This window comes from Elephantulus edwardii, unplaced genomic scaffold (genome assembly GCF_000299155.1).
Source record: "Elephantulus edwardii isolate Elephantulus edwardi_28Jun2011 unplaced genomic scaffold, EleEdw1.0 scaffold00080, whole genome shotgun sequence".
NCBI classification, from domain to species: domain Eukaryota; kingdom Metazoa; phylum Chordata; class Mammalia; order Macroscelidea; family Macroscelididae; genus Elephantulus; species Elephantulus edwardii.
Genome location: NW_006399830.1, coordinates 4258443 through 4278064, shown reverse-complemented (window position 1 = coordinate 4278064; position 19622 = coordinate 4258443). Strand labels below are relative to the sequence as shown.

Here is a 19622-nt window from a genome sequence, read left to right as displayed (position 1 = left end):
TTCTTTTTATGAAATTTATATGATGCTGGTAGGTCATATCTCAGTTCTGCAAAACAAAAAAGATAAAAACTGTACTTCATCATAATCTGGCTTATAACAAGGAAGCCAGGTATTACAAATGTATTGTTTTCACTCATCCAGGTCTGACTTAATGTATCCCAAAGTTAGCCATGGCTAAATGAGCTTGATATTTCTCCCACAGGGCCATTTATGCTGAAATTTCAGATTTTGGTGAGATGATTAGAAAAGTATCAAATGGACCAAAAAATGATACGAAAATGATAGTAGCTGTCTATCTCCTAATCATCTAACAATATACCACAATAACGCTTGGTAGTGATAGTTAGTAGCGTTTGTTCTCTAAAAAATAATGGCAGTTCTCTAAAAGTGAATCCATTTTAAAGGATGACCATCAGTCTATCCTTTCATTTTTGTACCATAAATTCTAACCCTCTAGATAATGGCTTCTCAACAGGAGTCTTATTGAAATGAAAATAACAATTCATTAGATGTGTGGTGCTCAATATGAATTGCTGTGCAGTTGAACACCACACCTGGAGTATAGCAAGGCTCTGGCTCATTTAGGTATATACTATTTAAATTAAGGCTGTGGTAACTGCTTCATATCTAATAATACCTTAAGCAAGGCAAGGAATGAGCAATACTGAATACATTAAGACCAGTGGACCTGTTACTTATTAGGAACATTAGCATATCTAATTACATTTTTAACATGGTGCCAATTCAGTTTACTATCATGTTAAAAAAAAATTCTCCCTGCCCCTTACTGTATCTTTATTTCAGGCTTTTCAAATAACTTGCTCATCTTGATGTTTGTGATTATTATCTGGTTTACTAATAAAAATTTATCAGACATGAGTTAAAAAAAAAAAAGAAAAGCAGACAGCATAAGTTCTAAATCCAAGTTTCAGTGTGATGGGGCCATGGTGAGACCTGGGGTCTGGGGTGGAGTGTGTGGAGAAGGGCAGTGGCTTGTCCTGGTGTGTACACGAGGTCTCAGACACAGCTGCAGCGGCATCCCTTCCGGTCCTGACCCGGAGCACCTCTGTGGAGGCCTTCCACAGCCAGCACGTCACTGTATAGAGCTGCTGGTTTCCTGCTGGTTCCCCAGCCACCTCCCCTCAGAAGAACCACTTCCGATGTCTTCTCTATTTGCATTTTTGTGTTTTAGGCCATCCCCAGATTACTAGTTGAGTTCATTTTGTAAGTCAGAACAGATAGGTACTGTTCATACAAACGTCAGATGTTGTCTTAGTATTTAGCATAAAATACGTATTTCTGTGTATAAAAACTGTTAAAAGATACATTAAAACGTTGGTGGTGTTGTTGTTATGGTTGTTATGATGGGCTGTCAAGTTGCCCGCGACTCATAGAGACCCTATGTACAACAGCCCTGAACCAGGCTTTGTCCCTTACCAATCTTACTGTCTCCAACACACCTATCCCCATTGCCCCAGTGACGGAATCAGTTCATCTCATCAAGGGTCTTCCTCTCCTGTGCTGTCCCTCCACCCACTCAAACGTGACAACGTCCCTCTCCAAGGGCTGATCCCGTCTTGCAACATGTTCAGAGTATGTCAGATGAAGCTTCAGAATCCTTGCCTCCAAGGAGCAGCCTGGCTTCACCTTATTTTAGCAGTCTATGGTATATTCAGTACTCTTCTCCAGCACTACAGCTCAAAGGCATCAACTCTCCTTCTGTCACCCCTAGTCATTGTTAATATTTAAATAATGCATTATTACTGTTTTAATACAGTTTATTAGGAGCCATTGTATGTCCCTTGAATCTTTAATATAATCACTAAGCTGGAGGCAGGGCAGTTGCTTCCTCATCTTGTATTCCTACTCTTGTACTTATCTGTACTGAAAGAGACTTTACTGTGTCTCATTCACCTTAAGTGTAGGCTCAGCCTGGCCCAATCTAATTCTGTTGGTTTGAATGGCAAAACCTTTTCTCTGTCATCAGAGGTGTGCCTTCTCTTGTTCCTCCCTGTCCCTCACCACACATACCTGCCATTGATTCTCTGCTGACAGAGCAGTCAAAGGCACCCTGGGTGCTCAGCAGCCTTCAGGAAGGTCGTCTTAGTCAGGACTCTCTCCAGCCTCCTCTCACAGCCCAGGAGACCTGCCCAGGAAATACAGCAGCCCACTGCTGCCACAGAGCCAAGACGCTTGTGCTTCCAGCCTCAGCGCACCTCAGGAGCTCCCCCAGAGCCTATTGGTGCTGCAGCCAGATTGGCATTGCGTTTTGGACACACACTTTCACAGTGGAATCTTTTTCCTCAGAACCTTATGAGTCGTAACATGAAGCGTTGAGAAATGCCTTCACAGTTGCTGCATAATAAAATCTTGAGAGTGTTTACAATATTATTAAGTTGGCAATGATAAATTTTGCTTTATTTAAACTTTGTCTCCTTGACAATGTTTCCCATTCAGCAAATTGAGAACCTGTTTGTTCCTCTGTAACTTGATCTGGAACTCTCCTAGCCAAGATCTACTTGCCTTCATTTGGGACCATTCACAAATGACGCTCAGATGAATGCCAGCCAGTTTTTCCTACTGCATTTTTTCTATTTTTATGCACATGAACTGGCTTCTAAGGAACACGTGAGAAGTCTTCTGAATATCAATAATTAAAATAGCTTGCTTGCCCCCAGACTCACCTCGCTGTTCACCAAACAGAGCAGTGGGAAGCAGGAGGCTGGGATTTCACAGCTCAGAAGAGAAGTTCCTGAGCCCGACTCACCCCAAACCATTGCAGCCTTAAGAGCTGAAACCATCTCTGCCACCACTCTGGCTTCCTGGCTGCAAGGATGACAGTGCTTACAGCAGCTCAGAGGTGTCCAGTTTCACGACTGACCCCTGTGGGACCTGCCAGGTGGTGGAGCAGCTCAGCCTCTCCCGCTCCCTCCCAGGAGCCCCCTTGGTAGAAAACAGCAGCAGGCTGCAGTGGAGCCATGAACAGAGCCCCCTGGGAGCAGCTCGTTCAGCATGCCCGCTCCTGACAAAGAGCCAGAACCTGTCATCTTGCCACTTCAGTCATGTCTCCCCTGCAAGTGAAAATGCTTTTGGAATCAAGCAGCTTCCCTGCAGGCCTCCCTTGGCCAGGACTCAGTTGTCTCCATGCCCGTCCTTGGTGGCAGGGAGTCTGGGAATGTGCGATGCTGACATCGACAACTTCTGTCAGGGAGGTGGGCTCTTGCCAGCCAGAAGGAAAGCAGACACTGGCTGTTGGACCAGTCCCAGCCCTGTCAACCTCACCCTGTGCCAAATACGGAGAACCCTCAGTGGTGATACTGAGGAAACGTGTCCCCAAAAACTATGTATTGGAAATCCTAACATCTCTGCCTATAGATATAATATCATTTAGGAACGAGTTGCCTTCATTAAGTAAGAAACCCTGATGGTACTGTAGTTAAAAGAGCTTGGCTATTTACCAAGAGGTTGATGATTCAAATCCACTGCCACTCCTCAGGAAAAAGATTTGGTCATCTGCTTCTAGAAAGGTTTGTGACCTTGGAAATCCTGTGAGGCAGTTCTGCTCTGTCTTGTGCAGTCACTGTGGGTCAGAATGTACTCAGTGACAGGGAGATGGACTTGACTTAGTTGTTGGTTTGTCTCCTATGTTAATGAGGAAGGATTGGCATAGGATTCATTTTACATTTATAAAACATAAAAGAAACAGAGATGGGGTGTATGCCAAGCCGCATAAAGATCGTAAATGCTCAGAAGAGACAAGGAAGGACCTTCCACCAGAGCCTGCAGAGAAGTCTTCCCCCAGAGCCAGCGCTGTGACTTCTAGCCACCTCAGTTGTGAGAAAATAAGTCTCTTTTTGTTAAAGCCCCCCACTTTTGGTACCTCTGTTACAGCAGCACCCGACAACAAAGGTATGTAGTGAAGGCTCTGGCTTCCTGGCTCTGAGCTCTCCAGCCTTGTGTAAACAACATTCTTTTGGAAAACCTTGGTCTGTTCTCAGCTTCATGCTCTTAGGGACTCCTTAGCAAGCGTCCAGGCATTCTGACTGCTCGGTGCTACGGTGTTGCCAGGGTGCTTATGGCATATTTGCTGTCCTCAGACACTGCAGAAAGTTGACCTGCTTCCAGTTAAAATAAGAAACTGAAGCATTTGATTCATTTTGTTCAAGGTCATTTCCAAGACTGATAGACTTTGGTCCAGTTCTCCACCTCCACCTCTGAAGTGTAGCTGCTGCTTAAAATTTCATTGTCACCAAGAGAGCAGGCTGCACAGTTGGCATCTGTGGCCAAAAAGGAATACTTAATGGCTATAATAATTTTTTCTTTCTTCTTCTTGCCTGCTACTGGCAGTCATGGTTTTGTCTTATATCGTTTTTCAGTGAAGAGAAGATGACAGCCGCCCGCATCAGGAAATGCCACAAGTGTGGGACCGGACTCATCAAGTCCGAAGGCTGCAACCGCATGTCCTGCCGCTGCGGGGCCCAGATGTGCTACCTCTGCCGGGTGTCCATCAATGGCTACGACCACTTCTGCCAGCACCCTCGGTCGCCAGGAGCCCCCTGCCAGGAGTGTTCCAGATGCTCACTCTGGACAGACCCTACTGTGAGTGCCTGCTTGTTTGATGAACAGGGTTGTGTGTGTACAGGAAACTCTGGAAAGGGCTTAAAGGGGGTATTCTGTAGACCAGCCGCCAGGAAAGGCTGAGAAAGTAACCCAGAGCTAGTGTTCTGAAAGCAGCATGCCCAAACAATGTTAGAGACTAATTCCTGAACCCTTTGTTGTTCTTGTTGTGTGCCACCGAGTTGGAACCAACCCTTTGCTGACCCTCCGGCGAGTTTTCAGAGACAGTTAATCACACAGGAGTTTGACCATACTTCTCCCACAGAGCAGCTGGTGGATTCCAGCTGCAGCCTTCAAAACTCCAGTGCGACTTCTTGGAATTAGGCCCTCAGAGTTCATTCAACCCTTTAGGGGATGGCAATGTTCTCAAGCACAGACAAGTGAAGTTTCATGTTTGTGTAGAGCTAGCATAATGAGAATACCAAAATTTGAGATAAATCAGCCCCAAACTGAACACTAGACATAAATCAGGCACAGATATGCATTTTAAATTTTGTATGTAGGATCTCAGCAAATCAGGGCTAGTTTCATATAAAAATTCTGTGATTCCCTACCTGGTGTCTTCAGAGGTGGGAGAGGCATTTAATTAAAATCAAATATCTGTTCATGATTTAAGCTGAAAAAAAAATAGTAGTAGGCAGATACCTGCATAAAGCAGTTAGTTGTTCATTTATTTAGTAATTAAAGTACACATTTGCATTGGTAAAACCCTGCTCTGACTGTCAATACGGTTTGGTCATCAGTGAAGATAGCCCCGCTACCAGGATATGAAGCTTCAGACGTTCACTGGTTGATGTGGGAGCTGACTTGCTCTGTGGCATAAAAACCGTAAAGCCACAGACGGGCTGGAAAGCATTGTGTCAACAGGGCAGCAGCTTCAGTGGCAAGGAATTCCCTCCTAATTTGGGGCATGTGAGCATCCTTGAGGAGGTGCATCAAAGCTCCCTGGAAGTGGCCTTGTGAGAAACCGTCACTCCTCTGGCTTTCACCTGGGACAGATGACAGTGACTTGGATACTGGGGACCGTACCTTGTCCTGGTTGTGCGAGCTAGTATTACCAGATGATTTCTCTACAAACGGTAGTGCAGTTCCCTTCTGAACTCTCTGTAGGATTTATATCTCTGTTTGGTTTTGGGTTTTGGGGGTTTTTTCATTGAAAATATATTGTAATATATATGGGAAAAGAAATGTTATATTTGATCCAGCTTTTAAAAATGAGCCTAATTTTTACCACAAATCAGACATGGGCAGTCCTATATTACATGAAAGTAATCAGAAGAAAGGGGCAAATGGAGACCAGAAGAGACACGGGAGAATTTTTCATGTATGGTGAGATTCGTTCCCTGGTTCCTTGTCATTGTCAAGTATTGCCAAGACAATGCTGGACTAAAGGGCCCCTCTGCTCGTGGCGTTTACCACCTCATATGGTCTGTGAAGGCAATACAGGGGTGATGGGATCGAGGTTAGCAGGGGAGGCCTGGGAAGAACAGCAGCAGGGCTGCCTGAGAAGGCTCTAGATGTGCCTCTTAATTAAAGAGCCGATAGGAGATCTCAGTGGCTGGAGGAGTTGAGCTGATGGAGCCACAGGCTGGCTCAGTGGCTGGTTCAGCCCCCATTCAGGCCCTGGGATCAGAAGCGAACTCTACCAGCTCTGAGTGATTGATACTCACTGCTGTGTGGAGATAGGAAACAATAACTAGATTTTGGTCTTGGGTAATCGTTTGAAAATACCTCAAGGGTAGGCTAAAAATACTCTTTTTCTTTGGCCACAGCTACTGTAGGAGGGTTCCCACACCTGTGGCCATCCAGTGGGCTCTGACTCCACGGCAGCTCTGTGGAAGAGAGAAGGACTGCCTGCAGGGTTTTCAGGTGGGATCTGCACAGACGCAGACAGCTCTGGCTTTCTCTCATGGCTCAGTGGGTACATTCCAGCCACTAATCTTTTAGTTAGCAGCCCAGTGTTTAATTCACTACTGAAGGTCCTACTCAAAGATAATGGTGAATGAAAAGCAGAGAAAATAGTTAAGACATACTTAATGATCTTTATAAATGTTCTTAATGTTTAAAGTGCCATGTAACTCAGTAAGAAACCTGTAAACAGCCCTGTAGTACATAAGAATTGATTTCTTTGTGAATATTTCATTTTTGTTAAGTGTTGCCGAGTCTGAACCAAGTCTTTGCTGATCTAGCAGGTTTTCAGAGGCTGTAGATTGCATAGCAGGAAATTGCCATTCTTCCTGTCACAGAGCAGCTGGTGGATTCAAACCATTGTCTCTGGGTTGGCAACACTACCAGAGCTTCCTGGTGAGCAGTGGCTTAAAGAAGACGTTTCTCCCTCCGTCATGAATGTGTAGAGGGGAGCAGTCTGGACAGGGCAGGGCCACTTTGCCTGTGAAATCAAGACCCATGACCTCCAGCTGAGGGTCCCCTGTGGTCATGGTCTGGAAGGAGCTTCCACAGTCGCTGCCACTTAATCTTGTTGTTGTTTGGTCCCTTCAAGTCAGTTGTCAAGTCAGTTTGTAACCTGTGCTGCTTGAACATTGTGTCTCCATGAGGCCCTCCCTCTCTTGTGCTGAAGCCCTTGCATGATGGGCCTCTGAGGGCTGGTTCCCCTGATAACGTGCCCCGGCCCTGGAGGAGCGTGCTGGCTGCACCTCCATGACGGTGACTTGGTTTTCCTGTCAGCACGGGAGTGCAGCACTCTGCACAATACCCTTCTTTTCTTAAGGGGTTTTTTGTTTTGTTTTGTTTTTTATTTTTTGTGTGTACCATCAAATGGGATCTGACTGGTACAGGAGGAGATTGCCCCTCTTTCTCCAGCAGAGCATCTGGTGGATTTGAACTGCGTACCTCTGGGGTTGCAGTGCAACTTCTTGCCACTAGGCCACCAGAGCTCCCTGATACCTTGTTTCTAAAGCAGAGATTCTTCAGTTTTCCTCATTCATTGTCCACCTCTCGCAGTCATGTGAGTAGATTGGACACACTTAGACTTGACCTAGGTGCATCTTAGTCCTTCTACATCTTTAAGAACATTGGCAGCACATTGGCCCAGTGCCATCTGTCATTGCATTTCTTGACAGCTGTATTGGGGACCCTTGACTGTGGATCAAAGTGAACTTAAATCTTTGCCCACTTGTCTGTCATGGTGTAGTCCACACTGAAGCCATATTCTTTGATCTTCAGTAAGAGCTTCAGGTCTTTGTTTTCTTTTTCATTTCAGTGAAGGTTTACAAACTATACAGACCACAACAGCAACATCACTCTGTTTATCTGGGGTCATTTTCCCTTCCATATGATACTGGTAATTACTTTTTCCTTCTCTTTGAAAAATTATGACAGGATTGCATTGTATTTTTAGATTGTATTTTCTCATTCAGGAAGCTGTTTGGCTTTATTTTCTTTAAAAGTTCTTTTTATAACTGACTTTTGCATGTTGTTCTTTGCTGAATTGACCCATCAGATCCAGCAATTTACTTGCCAAGTCTTTGTGATTCTGTTTATAGGATGTAGGTGTAGTCTGCTCCTAGAGGGCCATCCTCTGCCGACTTGAATCCACCAGCTGCTCCAGAAAGATGAGCAGTCTTCTTCCTAATGTTGAGGTATCCTTGCATACAAAGTATGACTCCCACTCATTCATGACTATGGAGCCTTTGCCGGGGCCTAGACTTCTTTAAGAGTCTGACCTGGACCAGAAGCCTGAGATGAGGTCTTAGCTGGCACCTGAATTGAGGACTTTGCTGGAGCTTCTCTCTAGCTTTCAGCCTCGGCTTTGGATTTTGGCAGACAAAGCCTGAGCCCCTTGTCAGTGTGGGCCCAAGCATGCTTTCCAAACCTGCTATGTAGGTGAGTTGGCTGAGCCTGGGGGCGTGGAGTGGACAAGGATCCTCAGTTTAACAAGACCTTTGACAGCCTCTTGATGCGATCTGTTCATCTACGCCTTGGCTTTGTTGGCCTGCCTCTTCTTCAGGCCTTTGTACTTCTTGACAAAGCACATTTGGGGTCTGCTCCCTTAAGAGACAATGTTGTGATGGTGGTTTCTCGAAGCCATTTGCGCTCCTGGACTGGCATGTCTGCACCCGTGCCCCTCCACCGCCTGTGAATCTCAGACGCCTGGGGATATTTTTATGATCAGTCTCTGCCTCTGCTTCTGTTAGTTTAGGTGGACAGGGAGTTTCTGAAAATGTGTCCATTTCTTCTAATAGTAGTCTATTATCCTTATTTTGGTTGGTTCTGTGAAGACGTCACCCATTTTACATCTTACTCAGATTATTTTCACCTTTTCCTTAGCTGTGCCAGGGCCTTGTCGGTTTTATTAATCCTTTCAAAAAACCAACTTAAAGTTTTGCAAACCCTTTCTATTGTTTTTCCCTATTGCATGTACTATTTCCCCCCTATTGCATATTCTTTTGCAATATTCTGTTAATTAGTTCCTTTTCTTCTGGAGACTTTAGGTTCTGATTGCTGTTCTTTTCCTCAGATACTGGGTTAAAGTGTTGCGCTTTTTTTTTTAATCGCATGTGTTTATTGCTATAAACTGACCTCCGAGTCTTCTTTTGCTTTGTCCCAAAGATTGTGGTATTTTGTGTTTTTATTCGTTTCAATAAATTTATCTTCTGTTACCCACTCTTGCTCAAACATAGTATTATTTCACTTCCAGGCACTTGTTTGGGTGGTTCCCCCCTTTGCTTTCTCTGTTACCTGGTTTCTAAGTTGACAGCATTTCATTTATTGAGGCTTGCATTGTGACCTCACATATGGCCTGCTCTGGAGAGTGCTCCATGTGCCCTGGAGAAGACTAGATTGTGCTCTTGTTGGCTGGAGTGTTTTATATGTCTGCAAGATTTAGTTGATTGTGTTCTTTCTGCATCTTTATTCTTTCTAGTCTTTCTATCCTTCATCAAGAGTGTATAATGAAGTTTCCGATTATGATGATGATGGAGATGAACAGGGAGCTCTGGTGGCTTCGTGGTCAGGAGTTCCGCTGCCAGTGGAAAACTGTGCTGTTTGAATCTACCAGCTACTTTGCTGGAGGATGGGCAGTCTCCTCGCTGGAGGATGGGCAGTCTCCTCCCTGGACGATGGACAGTCTCCTCCCTGGACAATGGGCAGTCTCCTCCTGTGTGATATAACTGCCTCTGATATCCTACTGAGGGGCAGCTGTGAGTGGGTTCCAACTTGACAGTGCACAACAGTAACACGTTGTGGAGTTATGTCTTTCTCTCTTCAAACCTGTTCAGGTTGGCTTTTTTTTTTTATTTTATTATTTTTGTGTGAGTGTACCATCAAATCGGATCTGACTGGTACAGGAGGAGATTGTCCCTCCTTCCCCGGCAGGGCATCTGGTGAATTCGAACCGTGCACCTCTGGGATTGTAGTTGCAGCTCCTTGCCACTAGGCCACCAGAGCTCCCCTTTAAGTTGGCTTTTGTATATCTTGACACTCTGAGTGCATAGCTCTTTATTATAGTTATGTCCTCTTGTTTAGTTGACACTTTGATTGTTAAATAATGTCCTTTTTTTTACTTGAAATTACAATGAAAGCTTACAGAGACTTTGGACTTCCATTCATACATTGTTGTACACTATGTCCTCATTTCTTAAATTAATTTTTGTCTTGAAGTCTGTTTTATCTGAAATTAATATTTCCACGCCTGCTTTTTTTAATGCCCATTTTTTTGATATGTTTTCCAACTCTATTTTTAGTCTTTGTCCTTATATATAAGATGTGTCTCTTTCAAAGATTAGGACAGCATGTTAAATCCCTTCTTCTACCCTGTTTCTCTTGGCTGGTGCTTCTCATCCCGTCACGCCCAATGTCATTATTGATAGGTATGTTTTTATTGCTGTCATTTTGCCACACTCTTTTCTGCTGATTTCTTTTTTCTACTTGGAGTTGCTATAAGGCCGAACAACTGTGCCATAGGTGTGTCAAACACCATAATGGCTGCCCATGGTGCACAGTGTTTGGTGGAGTTCCCAGATTGATTCAGGTTTAGAAGCAGGAGTGGCATCCACTTCCTAAACCACATGCTTCTGGAAACCCCATGATCTTGGAGAAACGACGATAGTTATAGAAAGGCTTCAGGCCTTTTGTTCATAGGGCCACTGTTCAACGGCAATCAGCAACTTTCCTCTTTGCTTTCTGAAGCAGGTGTGTATCATCTTCAGGTCTCAGGTCGTTAATGAGTTTTCATCCATTAGCCACATTGTTGCTTTCATTAGTCAAAGCTTAATCATAGGGCCTGACCTAGCGCAAGAGGCTGAGAGACATGGTGGTCTTTTTGTTTGTCCCGGATCTAGCTAAAATCTCATCATGCAAAAAGGCAAGGTAATGTATGGGCCGTCAAGTCCCAGTGTCCTTTCTCCACCTATGAAGAAGAGGATGCGCAGGGAAAGTGGAAGAAGGACACGTGCGCAGCAAAGCTTGTGAGGAAACTACTTGCCTTTCTCCTCACAGCAGTCATTTGGGATGTTGGAAAACCCACCCCAAAACAGCAGAGTCTAGGATGGTAGGCCTACATCACCCCAGGACCAGGCAGTGACATCCATGACAGGCAGATGTGCAGTAAACCAACAGAGCAGGGCCTAGGCGGGACTGGCTGACAGACAAAATACGTGGGCCCCATCCAGGGGGCTGACTGTGGACAGGGCTACCATGTCTTCAGATTTTTTCTGTCCTTTGATGAAATTATATTTTTCTAGATGGATTATTAATCTAGGTTGCCTTAAAACGTCATAGAAATAACATCCAAGTTGTCAAGATACATAGGAGGCCGATGTGGGTGGGAGGCCCTGGAGATAAGTTTTAGCCTAGTGCAGGGGAAATGTTCCAGAATCTTGACACTACCTAAGGTGGAAATGTAGCACACACTGGACAGCAAGCAGCTTCTCCCCAGTGGGCAGCTGGGCCAAAGGATCACGGAAACTGTCAGGTTCTGAACCTTAGGACTGAGGAAGCGTGAACAAACCTGAGGAGTTTTTCTTCATAGACTGAGGCATCCCTCCTCTGTGGGCTTTGGGAAGGCAGGTCCTTCTGGGTGGGCATCGCAGCCACCAAGGTGAAATCCATGCCTTTCCAGTTCATTATTGTGATGACTGCCCTCCTTCATCTCGTCTTGACCGGCATCAAGGCCCAAGGACTGCTGCTGAGAAGTCAGGAGACAGGATCTTTTTTCCCCTTAGGCTTGGTGCCTTCCTTCTTTCTTTCTTACCACACCTGGACTCAATTGTCAAGGTTTCTAACAGCCTGTCTCCTTGTTTGGGGGCTGTCACTGTCTTCTTGTGTTGTCACTTTCCAGCCTGAGAAAAGTGCTGCATTTGCTGGAAGGAGAAAGTCAGTCGTATGCTGTTACCCCCGTTCTGCACAGTTTCCAGAGCCAGGAATTGTGTCTGCCCATCCCGTTCCCATCAGAACAGCTCTCGTGTCCAGGATCGCCCCAGTTCCTTTGACTCCCACCAGGACACTGATTGAATTCTAGCCCGGCATCTGCTGGGCCTTCTGAAAACACAAAGGCCTTCAGAAGGCACGAGGGACAAAAGCAGCTCTGTTGCCCACGCGGGCCCAGCTTCATTAACCAGCCAGTGAGGAACTCGTCACTGAGAGTGGCCTGGAGCAGGCTGTATCTTTATCCCTAATGACTAGAGATGGTGGGGGACCGGACCAGCTCCTGTGAGAGCCAGAGCACCAGGCAGTCCCCACAAACCAAGAGTTTTCTAAAACAGTCTCTCTTCACAGGGGAGAGGGGCCAGAGAAGCAAAGTGCATTCAGTGTCCAAAGTCAGACCTACAAACCTGTAGACTCGGCCTCGCAGAGCCGATCATGTCCTGAGCTGCCAGGGTCCCCCGGCCTTACCCGTCCTGCCACCGTGTGACCGTAGGGAGCCACAAGCAGTACAGTGGAGCCGGGCAGCTTGCTCTAGAACCAGAAGGCCAGTCCGCCCGCTGTGGTTCAGCAGGGAATTGTCACTGCACTGTCCTCAAGGCCTCCATCGCCTGACTTACAGCATACACACACGTTAATATGTCCACCTCTGGGCTGGCCCCTGCAGGTCAAAGAGGAAGCTTGCTGAAGACTAACCAGTGAATGGGAGCCCCAATCCCCTTTTTTCTGGACCCTTCCCCTTCTCAATGCCCCAGCACCCCTAGAGCCAGTAAATGTTCCTGTCTTTGTTGGGAGCGCCCCGGGACCGTCGTATGAGTGGCCAGGATGATAAAGTAATGTTTAGAAAAGACTGAGGAGGGAGGTGGGGCCTTAGTGGAGTAGTGCGTAAAGTGTTGTACTGCTGACCAAAAGGTAGATGATTTCAAACCCTCCAACTGGCCTGTGGAGAAAAATTAGGCCTTTTCATTCTATAAAGATTACAGCCTTGGAAACAGGACAGGGGCCTCCTCCCAGAACTGGGGATCTGCAGAAGGAATCACTGAGCTTGGTGAGAGGATGGCTGGGGGCTGGCGGAGGACTTGCTGTCATTTGGGTGACAGTTCACACAGCAGAATTGTGTTCCATTTAACAGTTTACCAGATTTTTTCTTGTGACTTAGATTGCAGCCTCCTCATGTCGTCGAGGGCCTAGTCAGAGGGAGCTGCGTTGCTAACCCAAAGGCTGTGCCCGTCTGCCAGTTCAGATCCACCCCGGGCAGTCTCCTGTGCAGCTTACAGCCTCGGAGATGGGGAGAGGCTGAGCTGCGACCAGTGAGCATCTTAGGCTCCTCTTTCCAGAAGGACACAGACTGACCTCCATGCTGTGTCGCAGCTTCCTTGGTCAGCAGTTTACATGGCCTCCTATCACCATTCAGACCCCGTATTTCTGCTCGAGTGTGGTGGAGGCACTGGAGTCATGGCCGTGTGACCCCAGGAGGACAGGCTACTCTCCATGACCTTGGGAGCTTGGCATGAACCAAGCTGCACACGGTCCAGTCCTGACTGCCATGGTGGGGATGGTCAGTCATGTGAGTGTCTGAACCCTCACTCCTAGGGGGCTTCCAGTGGGCCCAAACCCTCACTGGCTATGTCCCCAGTGGGCTGGTTTGCAGCCTGCACACTCCTACCCCACACTGGGTGGAGGGGGTCACTGAAGAACTTTGCTGGGACAGGTGCTAGGTATTCCTTTCCCCAACTCAGTAAGCTTGCACACTCAACCCCGACCTCCCTCCCCATGAGGGAGGCACCCCTGACGGGGAGCCTCTGGGTGCTGGGCCTCTTATGGAACCCTGACTGTTGTCCTGGCCGTCATTTCCGTGTTCAGTGTCCCCCTCCTCCCACACACATCTTCTGGATTTCCCTCCCCCACCCCCAGCATCGCAGCAGGCCCTTGGGGCGGCTCCACCCAGCTAGCTGCACAGCATATGCTGCGCCAACTGCTCTCCCCCCTCCCCATTTCCTGCTGGAGGGCTGGCCAGTTGGGGTCTGGTTTTGCTCAAGCGGTCCGCAGCTGATCTGGGAATAATTTGAAACCAAATCTTGGCTCTCAGGGAGCCTTTCCTGAAATCATGGCAGTTTATTAACAACAGCTGCATCTGGCCTGCCTTGTCCCACCCCACCCCCACCACAAAGGGAAGCAGGGGGCGCAGTTGTTTTTAAGGGGAAAAGTTCCATGGAGGACCAGAGCCCCCTCCTTCTTCGCCTTCACAGGAAGCAGGAGGGGGCCGTCAGCTTGGCTGCTGGGAATGTGGGAGAAGCAGCAGCTCCCAGAGTGGCGGAGAGCAGGAAAGGAGGACACCTTTGTGCCACACGCAGGGCTGTTCACCAGCCAGAGCAGTGATTAGCACCGACAGCTGCTTTGTGAAATCGTTCTTCCCCTCAAACCACTTGTAAAGTCTCATCTTCGTCATCTCCTGTCCAGGCCCTGCTGCCTGGCTGGGTCCCAAGCCTGCATTGTGAGGAATGAGAAACTCTTGGCCTCTCTGCTTTTTGATTCCTCTCCTGTGAGCGCTGCCCTGTCCACAACAGTGCATTTCTCAGGAGGCGTGGGGAGTGTGCACGCGCACACATGTTCACGCTCAAGCCTTCTGACTGTGCCTTCTCCTCTCCACGTGAAGCCCAAGTGTCCCAGTCGCTGGATCAGGCCCAGTGCTGCCTGCATCCTGCTGGGCCCAGAGGAAGTCAGCAAAAGGAAATAGACCCTCCTCCCTGTTAGATGCAGCCAGCAGCTCTTTATTTAAAGCTCTTTCCAGCCTGCTGGAGCCCTCTGCCTAGAGCTCTGCTCTCGGGAAGACCCTCCCCTCCCCGGGTGGCCGTGGCAGGATGACTGGGGTGTCCTCACACTCAGTCTTAGGTCTGCTCATGGTAGGCAATATGCTCACGTCTGTCCCCACCTGTGTCTCTGCATGTTTCTGCTGAGACCAAGGAGGCCAGAGAGAAGGCAGAGGGGAGCCTGACTGGGGCCCTGTTGAACAGCCAGGCTGAAGGTCAGGGAAAGGACTGCAAGAGGGGACCAGTCATCATTCACTTGAGCCTTGGGGGTGTCCATTCACCCAGCATCCACACCCTGTCCCCGCTTCTCCCACCTAGCCCAAGGGGTGCGGGGCTCAGGCTCTTCGAGTCGGGTGTCCAGCTCTGTAAAGGCAGAGCAGGTGGAGGGGCCCAGCAGTCACACTCAGGCTCCTCTGGCTCTGCGTCGCTGCCCAGCATTGTAGACCCAGACCTCAGGGATGGGGCCTGACCCCCGGTGACCTGCCTCTGGACCTCCGTTTCCACCCTAGCGGCTGAGGTGGCCTGAACTGTGGCCGTGCGTGCTGCGTGTTGTGAGCCTGCCTAGGGCCTATTCTCAGTTGCAGCTCCATTTTCCTCTTGAGGGTGTAGGTGCTTGAGCACCCCCTTCCTAGCAACTGTTTCTGGGGAGGCTTTTTGTCATTTTTATTTTATTTTATAAACTTTTTCCCAAAAAATATCTTGAGTGCTTGTCTGTTGGGACAAAAATAAGAATCTTTCTACTCTGTGAGAGTAAATTCCAGTTTTATATGTGTGTGAAGGAAGAGGCCAGGCAGAGAAAACCCCTGGACATAGGGGTGCCCCTGAGCAGGGGTGTTGTCAGGGAGATGCTGGTGTGAGGTCCTCCTCGGGATGGCACCAGGCTTGGAGAGTCTGCTCACCAGAGTCGTTCTGTCCTCTGGACACCGGTGAGAGGCCCTAGGCTAAAACGTGGCATGAGCTGGGTGGGCTTCCTGTGTATGAAGGGTCCTGCTGGGCCTTCCCCTCAAACTCCAGGAGTCGAGGCCTCAACCAAAGCATGGATTCTGAGAAGGACAGCACCTGGACCACTCTCCAAGACAGTGAAGCCCATGTCAGTGGGAACGTTGTTCTAGAGATGTCCCAGGCCGGCCCTTTCTCAGCTCTGTCAGTTCCTCCCCTCCTAGGGCAGAAGTGTGTCAGCAGCCTGACCTGCCCCTCTTCTCATGTCTCAGCATTTACTGGACAAAAACGGCTCTTGGAGGAATCTGCCCATCCTGGCGAGAAAGAGCCCTATTGTTTTTCAGAGGGTAGGATGCACTCTCTCTAAAACTAAATAGAGACTAAAAATAGACCTGTTTGACATGGGAGGATAGTTTCTGTGGGTGGGAGCGCGTGGTTGACTGGTGGTTAAGAGCTAAGTCAGCTAGCATTCTGCCTCCCAGAGGAGGAGGTGACTCCGTGGCACATTGTAACTGTGGACTCAGGTGTGTCAGAGCTGTGAAGGATGCACAGAGTAGGACAGGCTTCCACTGTGCTGTACATAGGGTCGCTGTGCGAGTCCCAGTCACCTCGGTGACACCTGACAGCAGCAGCAGCAACGGCCACACTGCTAGCCAGGAGGCCTTGGCTCTGGTCCCAGCCCAGCGACAGCTCAGACAGACAGTGCTCTGGTTGGGATTACAGCTCAGACCCCTGGGGCAGGGGCTGGGCGTGGAACCAGTTTGAGGGCAGTGAGCGTGTGCACGACCTCCTAAATTGAGGTGTTCTGGTGGTACTGGGCTTGCCCCCCCCCCAAGTTAGTGTTTGAATCCACCAGGTACTAGAGGGAGGAACTGAGGTGATCTCCTCCCGTCCAGATTGATGTGCAGCTTTGGAGACCTGTGGGCCGTTTCCTGTGCTCCACATGGTTACTGTGACTTGGAATCTGGCATGTGGTTTATATAGGTATCCTCGGTCACTGTCAGCCTCTGTTGTCAGCACTGCCAGTGGTACTTCAAAAATCACCATCTTACAACAAACCTGTCTTCGGGTGAGTAGGGACCTGGTTAAGGCCATACTGGACTGGGAACCCCAGAACTGGAGTCCTTCCCAGCACTTTGACTCCTTTGCTATTTTAAGGTGAGCAAAGTGGAGCTTGAGAAGACAGTGACTTCAGCCACAGCCCCTGGCCTCGTACCACCTGCTCTGTTCTTGATCTTCCCCTCCCAGCAACCTCCAGGAGTGTTGTGAGGGGAACCAGTATGTGTGTTAACCTCAGCCTAATCCAGAACCTGCCTTCACTCTTCTTTAGAAAAACAAGAATGTAGATAGTGTTTTCTGTGACCATTCACAGGTTCTATGTGAGTTTTTTCAAATGGCTGTGGAGGGGACATCCACCCCAGTGAGGTAGAGAGTCCTCTTAGAAGAGATCTGATGTGCTGAAGGGATCCTGATGCTTTGATTTCCTTGGCATCTCCTTTCCAGAAAGGCCTCTGAATGCAGCCTGGGCAGTTGCATACACCAGGGCATGGGAGCCAGCCTCACAACGGGGCGGTCCCAGCCTCACAACGGGGCGGTCCCACTAGGTTTTTTCCATTGTGGGTGCAGACCTGTTTGAAGAGCCAGCATTAGTGACACTGTTCTGTATTCACTCACCTGAGGGCATCACTCGTGTCCCTCCCACTTCACATTTCCAAGAGGAGTGGTGAGCCTTTAACACCATGTGATTGTTCTCTTCCAGATGCAATGTCAGCCACATTTTCCATCGCCCAGACAGGGACATTACATCCCACCATACTTACCTGTGCCTGTGCTTTGCCATCAGTTTGTTGACTCAGAGTTGACCAGTAAGCATGGGGCAGTGTCAGGAGATGACATTCAGGACACATGTCAACTTAGGTTTGCGGCCCAAGGTACTTGGGGTTTCACAGCCGCATGGTGAAATCCTGCATTCCTGTTGACGGTGGCTCAGGGTTCACAGTGTGTGTGGGAACTGCGGTGACGGCTACTGAGCCCCATGAGTGAGGTCCTCTTACTCTTCTGGTCCCTGTGTGACGCTACATGCATGTAAAGTTCTCTGTCACCAGCCTCTCAAAGCCACTATCAGACTAACAAACCCCCACCAGCAGGCGTGTCGAGTCATATGTGTCAAGGAGAGCGGGCAGTGTCTATCACAGGTATTCTTAAATGGGCCTCACACTGCCCAGGATGTCCTTGTAAACTGGCTCGGTGGTCCTGTGAGGGTCTGTCCAGCTCACCTTGGGGAAGTGGTGCAGCCTGCTGTCCCCTGCACAAGACCACTGTGCCCAGTTTGCAGGCTCAGTCCAGGCCCCAGCCTCCCCACCTCCAGTTCTTTGTGCAGACCCTCTGTCCCTGCTTTTCCCTGTCATGTGGTGAGGTGGCCGTGCTGGGGTTGTGGGTTCAGGCCTCCAGTCAGCAGGCGCTTCTGGCCAAGCCCATGGCCCCACCAAGCCCTCTGCCATGGTCCCTGTGTTGTGCCAGTGGCTCATTCTTCACTTGTCTGTGTTTTAGGAAGATGACGAGAAGCTCATCGAGGAGATCCAGAAGGAGGCCGAGGAGGAGCAGAAGAGAAAGAACGGAGGCAAGTTCTCCAGGTGCCGGGCCTGATGTGGACATGGGTCCACTGCTGAAGCCCCTGGCTGCTGGCCATTCCTGGGGATCCAGCACTCGGCCTGAGAGCTCAGGGGGTCCAGTGGTGGGAGTGCTGCCCCATTGTGCATAAGCCACCACGCAGCGTGCTTTCCTCAAGAGAGGTCTAACCCAGCAGGAGGGGCCCAGCCTACGCCTGTGGCACCTGCAATAAGTGATATTCATGAGGCTGCCAGAAGGGGCCCTTCTGTGACCTTCTGCAGGTCCACTCTGCTGGGGACCCTGTTAATGACATGGTGCTGCCTTGTGGTCCTTTCCAGAGAACACCTTCAAGCGCATCGGACCCCCCTTGGAGAAGCCCCCAGAGAAAGTACAGAGGATCGAGGTCTTGCCGCGACCTGTCCCTCAGAATCTGCACCAGCCGCAGATCCCCTACGCCTTCGTGCACCCGCCCTTCGCCCTGCCGCCTGTGCGGCCCATCTTCAACAACTTCCCCCTCAACATGGGCCCCATCCCTGCGCCCTACGTGCCCCCCCTGCCCAACATGCGGGTCAACTATGACTTTGCCCCCCTCAACGTCCCCCTGGAGCACAATCTGCCCATGCACTTCGGTCCCCAGCCGAGACACCGGTTCTGACAGGCCCAAACAGCCCACAGGACTGCATCCGGTGGCCCCTGAGCTACCCTGAGTTCTGTGAGGGCCAGGGCTGTGCGGCTGGGGGGACTGTGTCAACCTCTGCCCTCTCCCAGGCCCTCCCTCAGCTCCAACCCAAGGGCTGCTGATGCCGGCTGGGCAGGGGCGGCTGTGGCACTGAGAAGCAACAGCTAGAGTTAGGGAGGTGAGGGACTGGCACCCATGCTCTCTATCCCCAGCTGCTACCCCTCATGCCTGTTCCCTGAGATGAGCCCTGGGCAGCCTTGATTTTGGTGGGCTGTCCCCTCCCTCCACAGGACAACAGGCCAAGTCCTCAGGGCACTGCTCCAGCCAGACCCTGGGGGCTTTGCTCTCCCCATCCCGGTCCTCAGGTCTGCACGCCCCTCATGGTACAATATCTAGTTTACAGAAAGTTCCCCAGCACCCTCGCTCTGACCTCCTGTGTCTCCGACCACTGGAGTTCCCCTCTTTCTCTGCAGTCACACTGGGAAACCCCTTGGCCCTCACTAGCACTTGACTGACAGGTGGCTGTGTCTCCACAGAGCCCCAGCTGCCTTCTCTTGACAGACCCTGCTGGGCAGTGAGTAGCTCAC

The 19622-nt window shown here is 49.4% G+C and overlaps 1 protein-coding gene across 4 annotated transcripts in view; it reads left to right on the top strand.

The window, feature by feature from the left end:
- The window catches only part of RNF216 (ring finger protein 216), a 105430-nt gene extending 86409 nt beyond the window's left edge, over positions 1-19021 (top strand). For all 4 annotated transcript variants that reach the window (XM_006889622.1, XM_006889620.1, XM_006889619.1 and 1 more), the window contains 3 exons: positions 4377-4599; positions 18297-18366; positions 18695-19021. In XM_006889622.1, coding sequence (XP_006889684.1) covers positions 4377-4599; positions 18297-18366; positions 18695-19011 — 610 coding nt within the window. In that variant the 3' untranslated portion in view covers positions 19012-19021. The remainder of the gene's footprint in view (positions 1-4376; positions 4600-18296; positions 18367-18694) is intronic.
- The last annotated feature ends 601 nt before the right edge of the window (positions 19022-19622 follow it).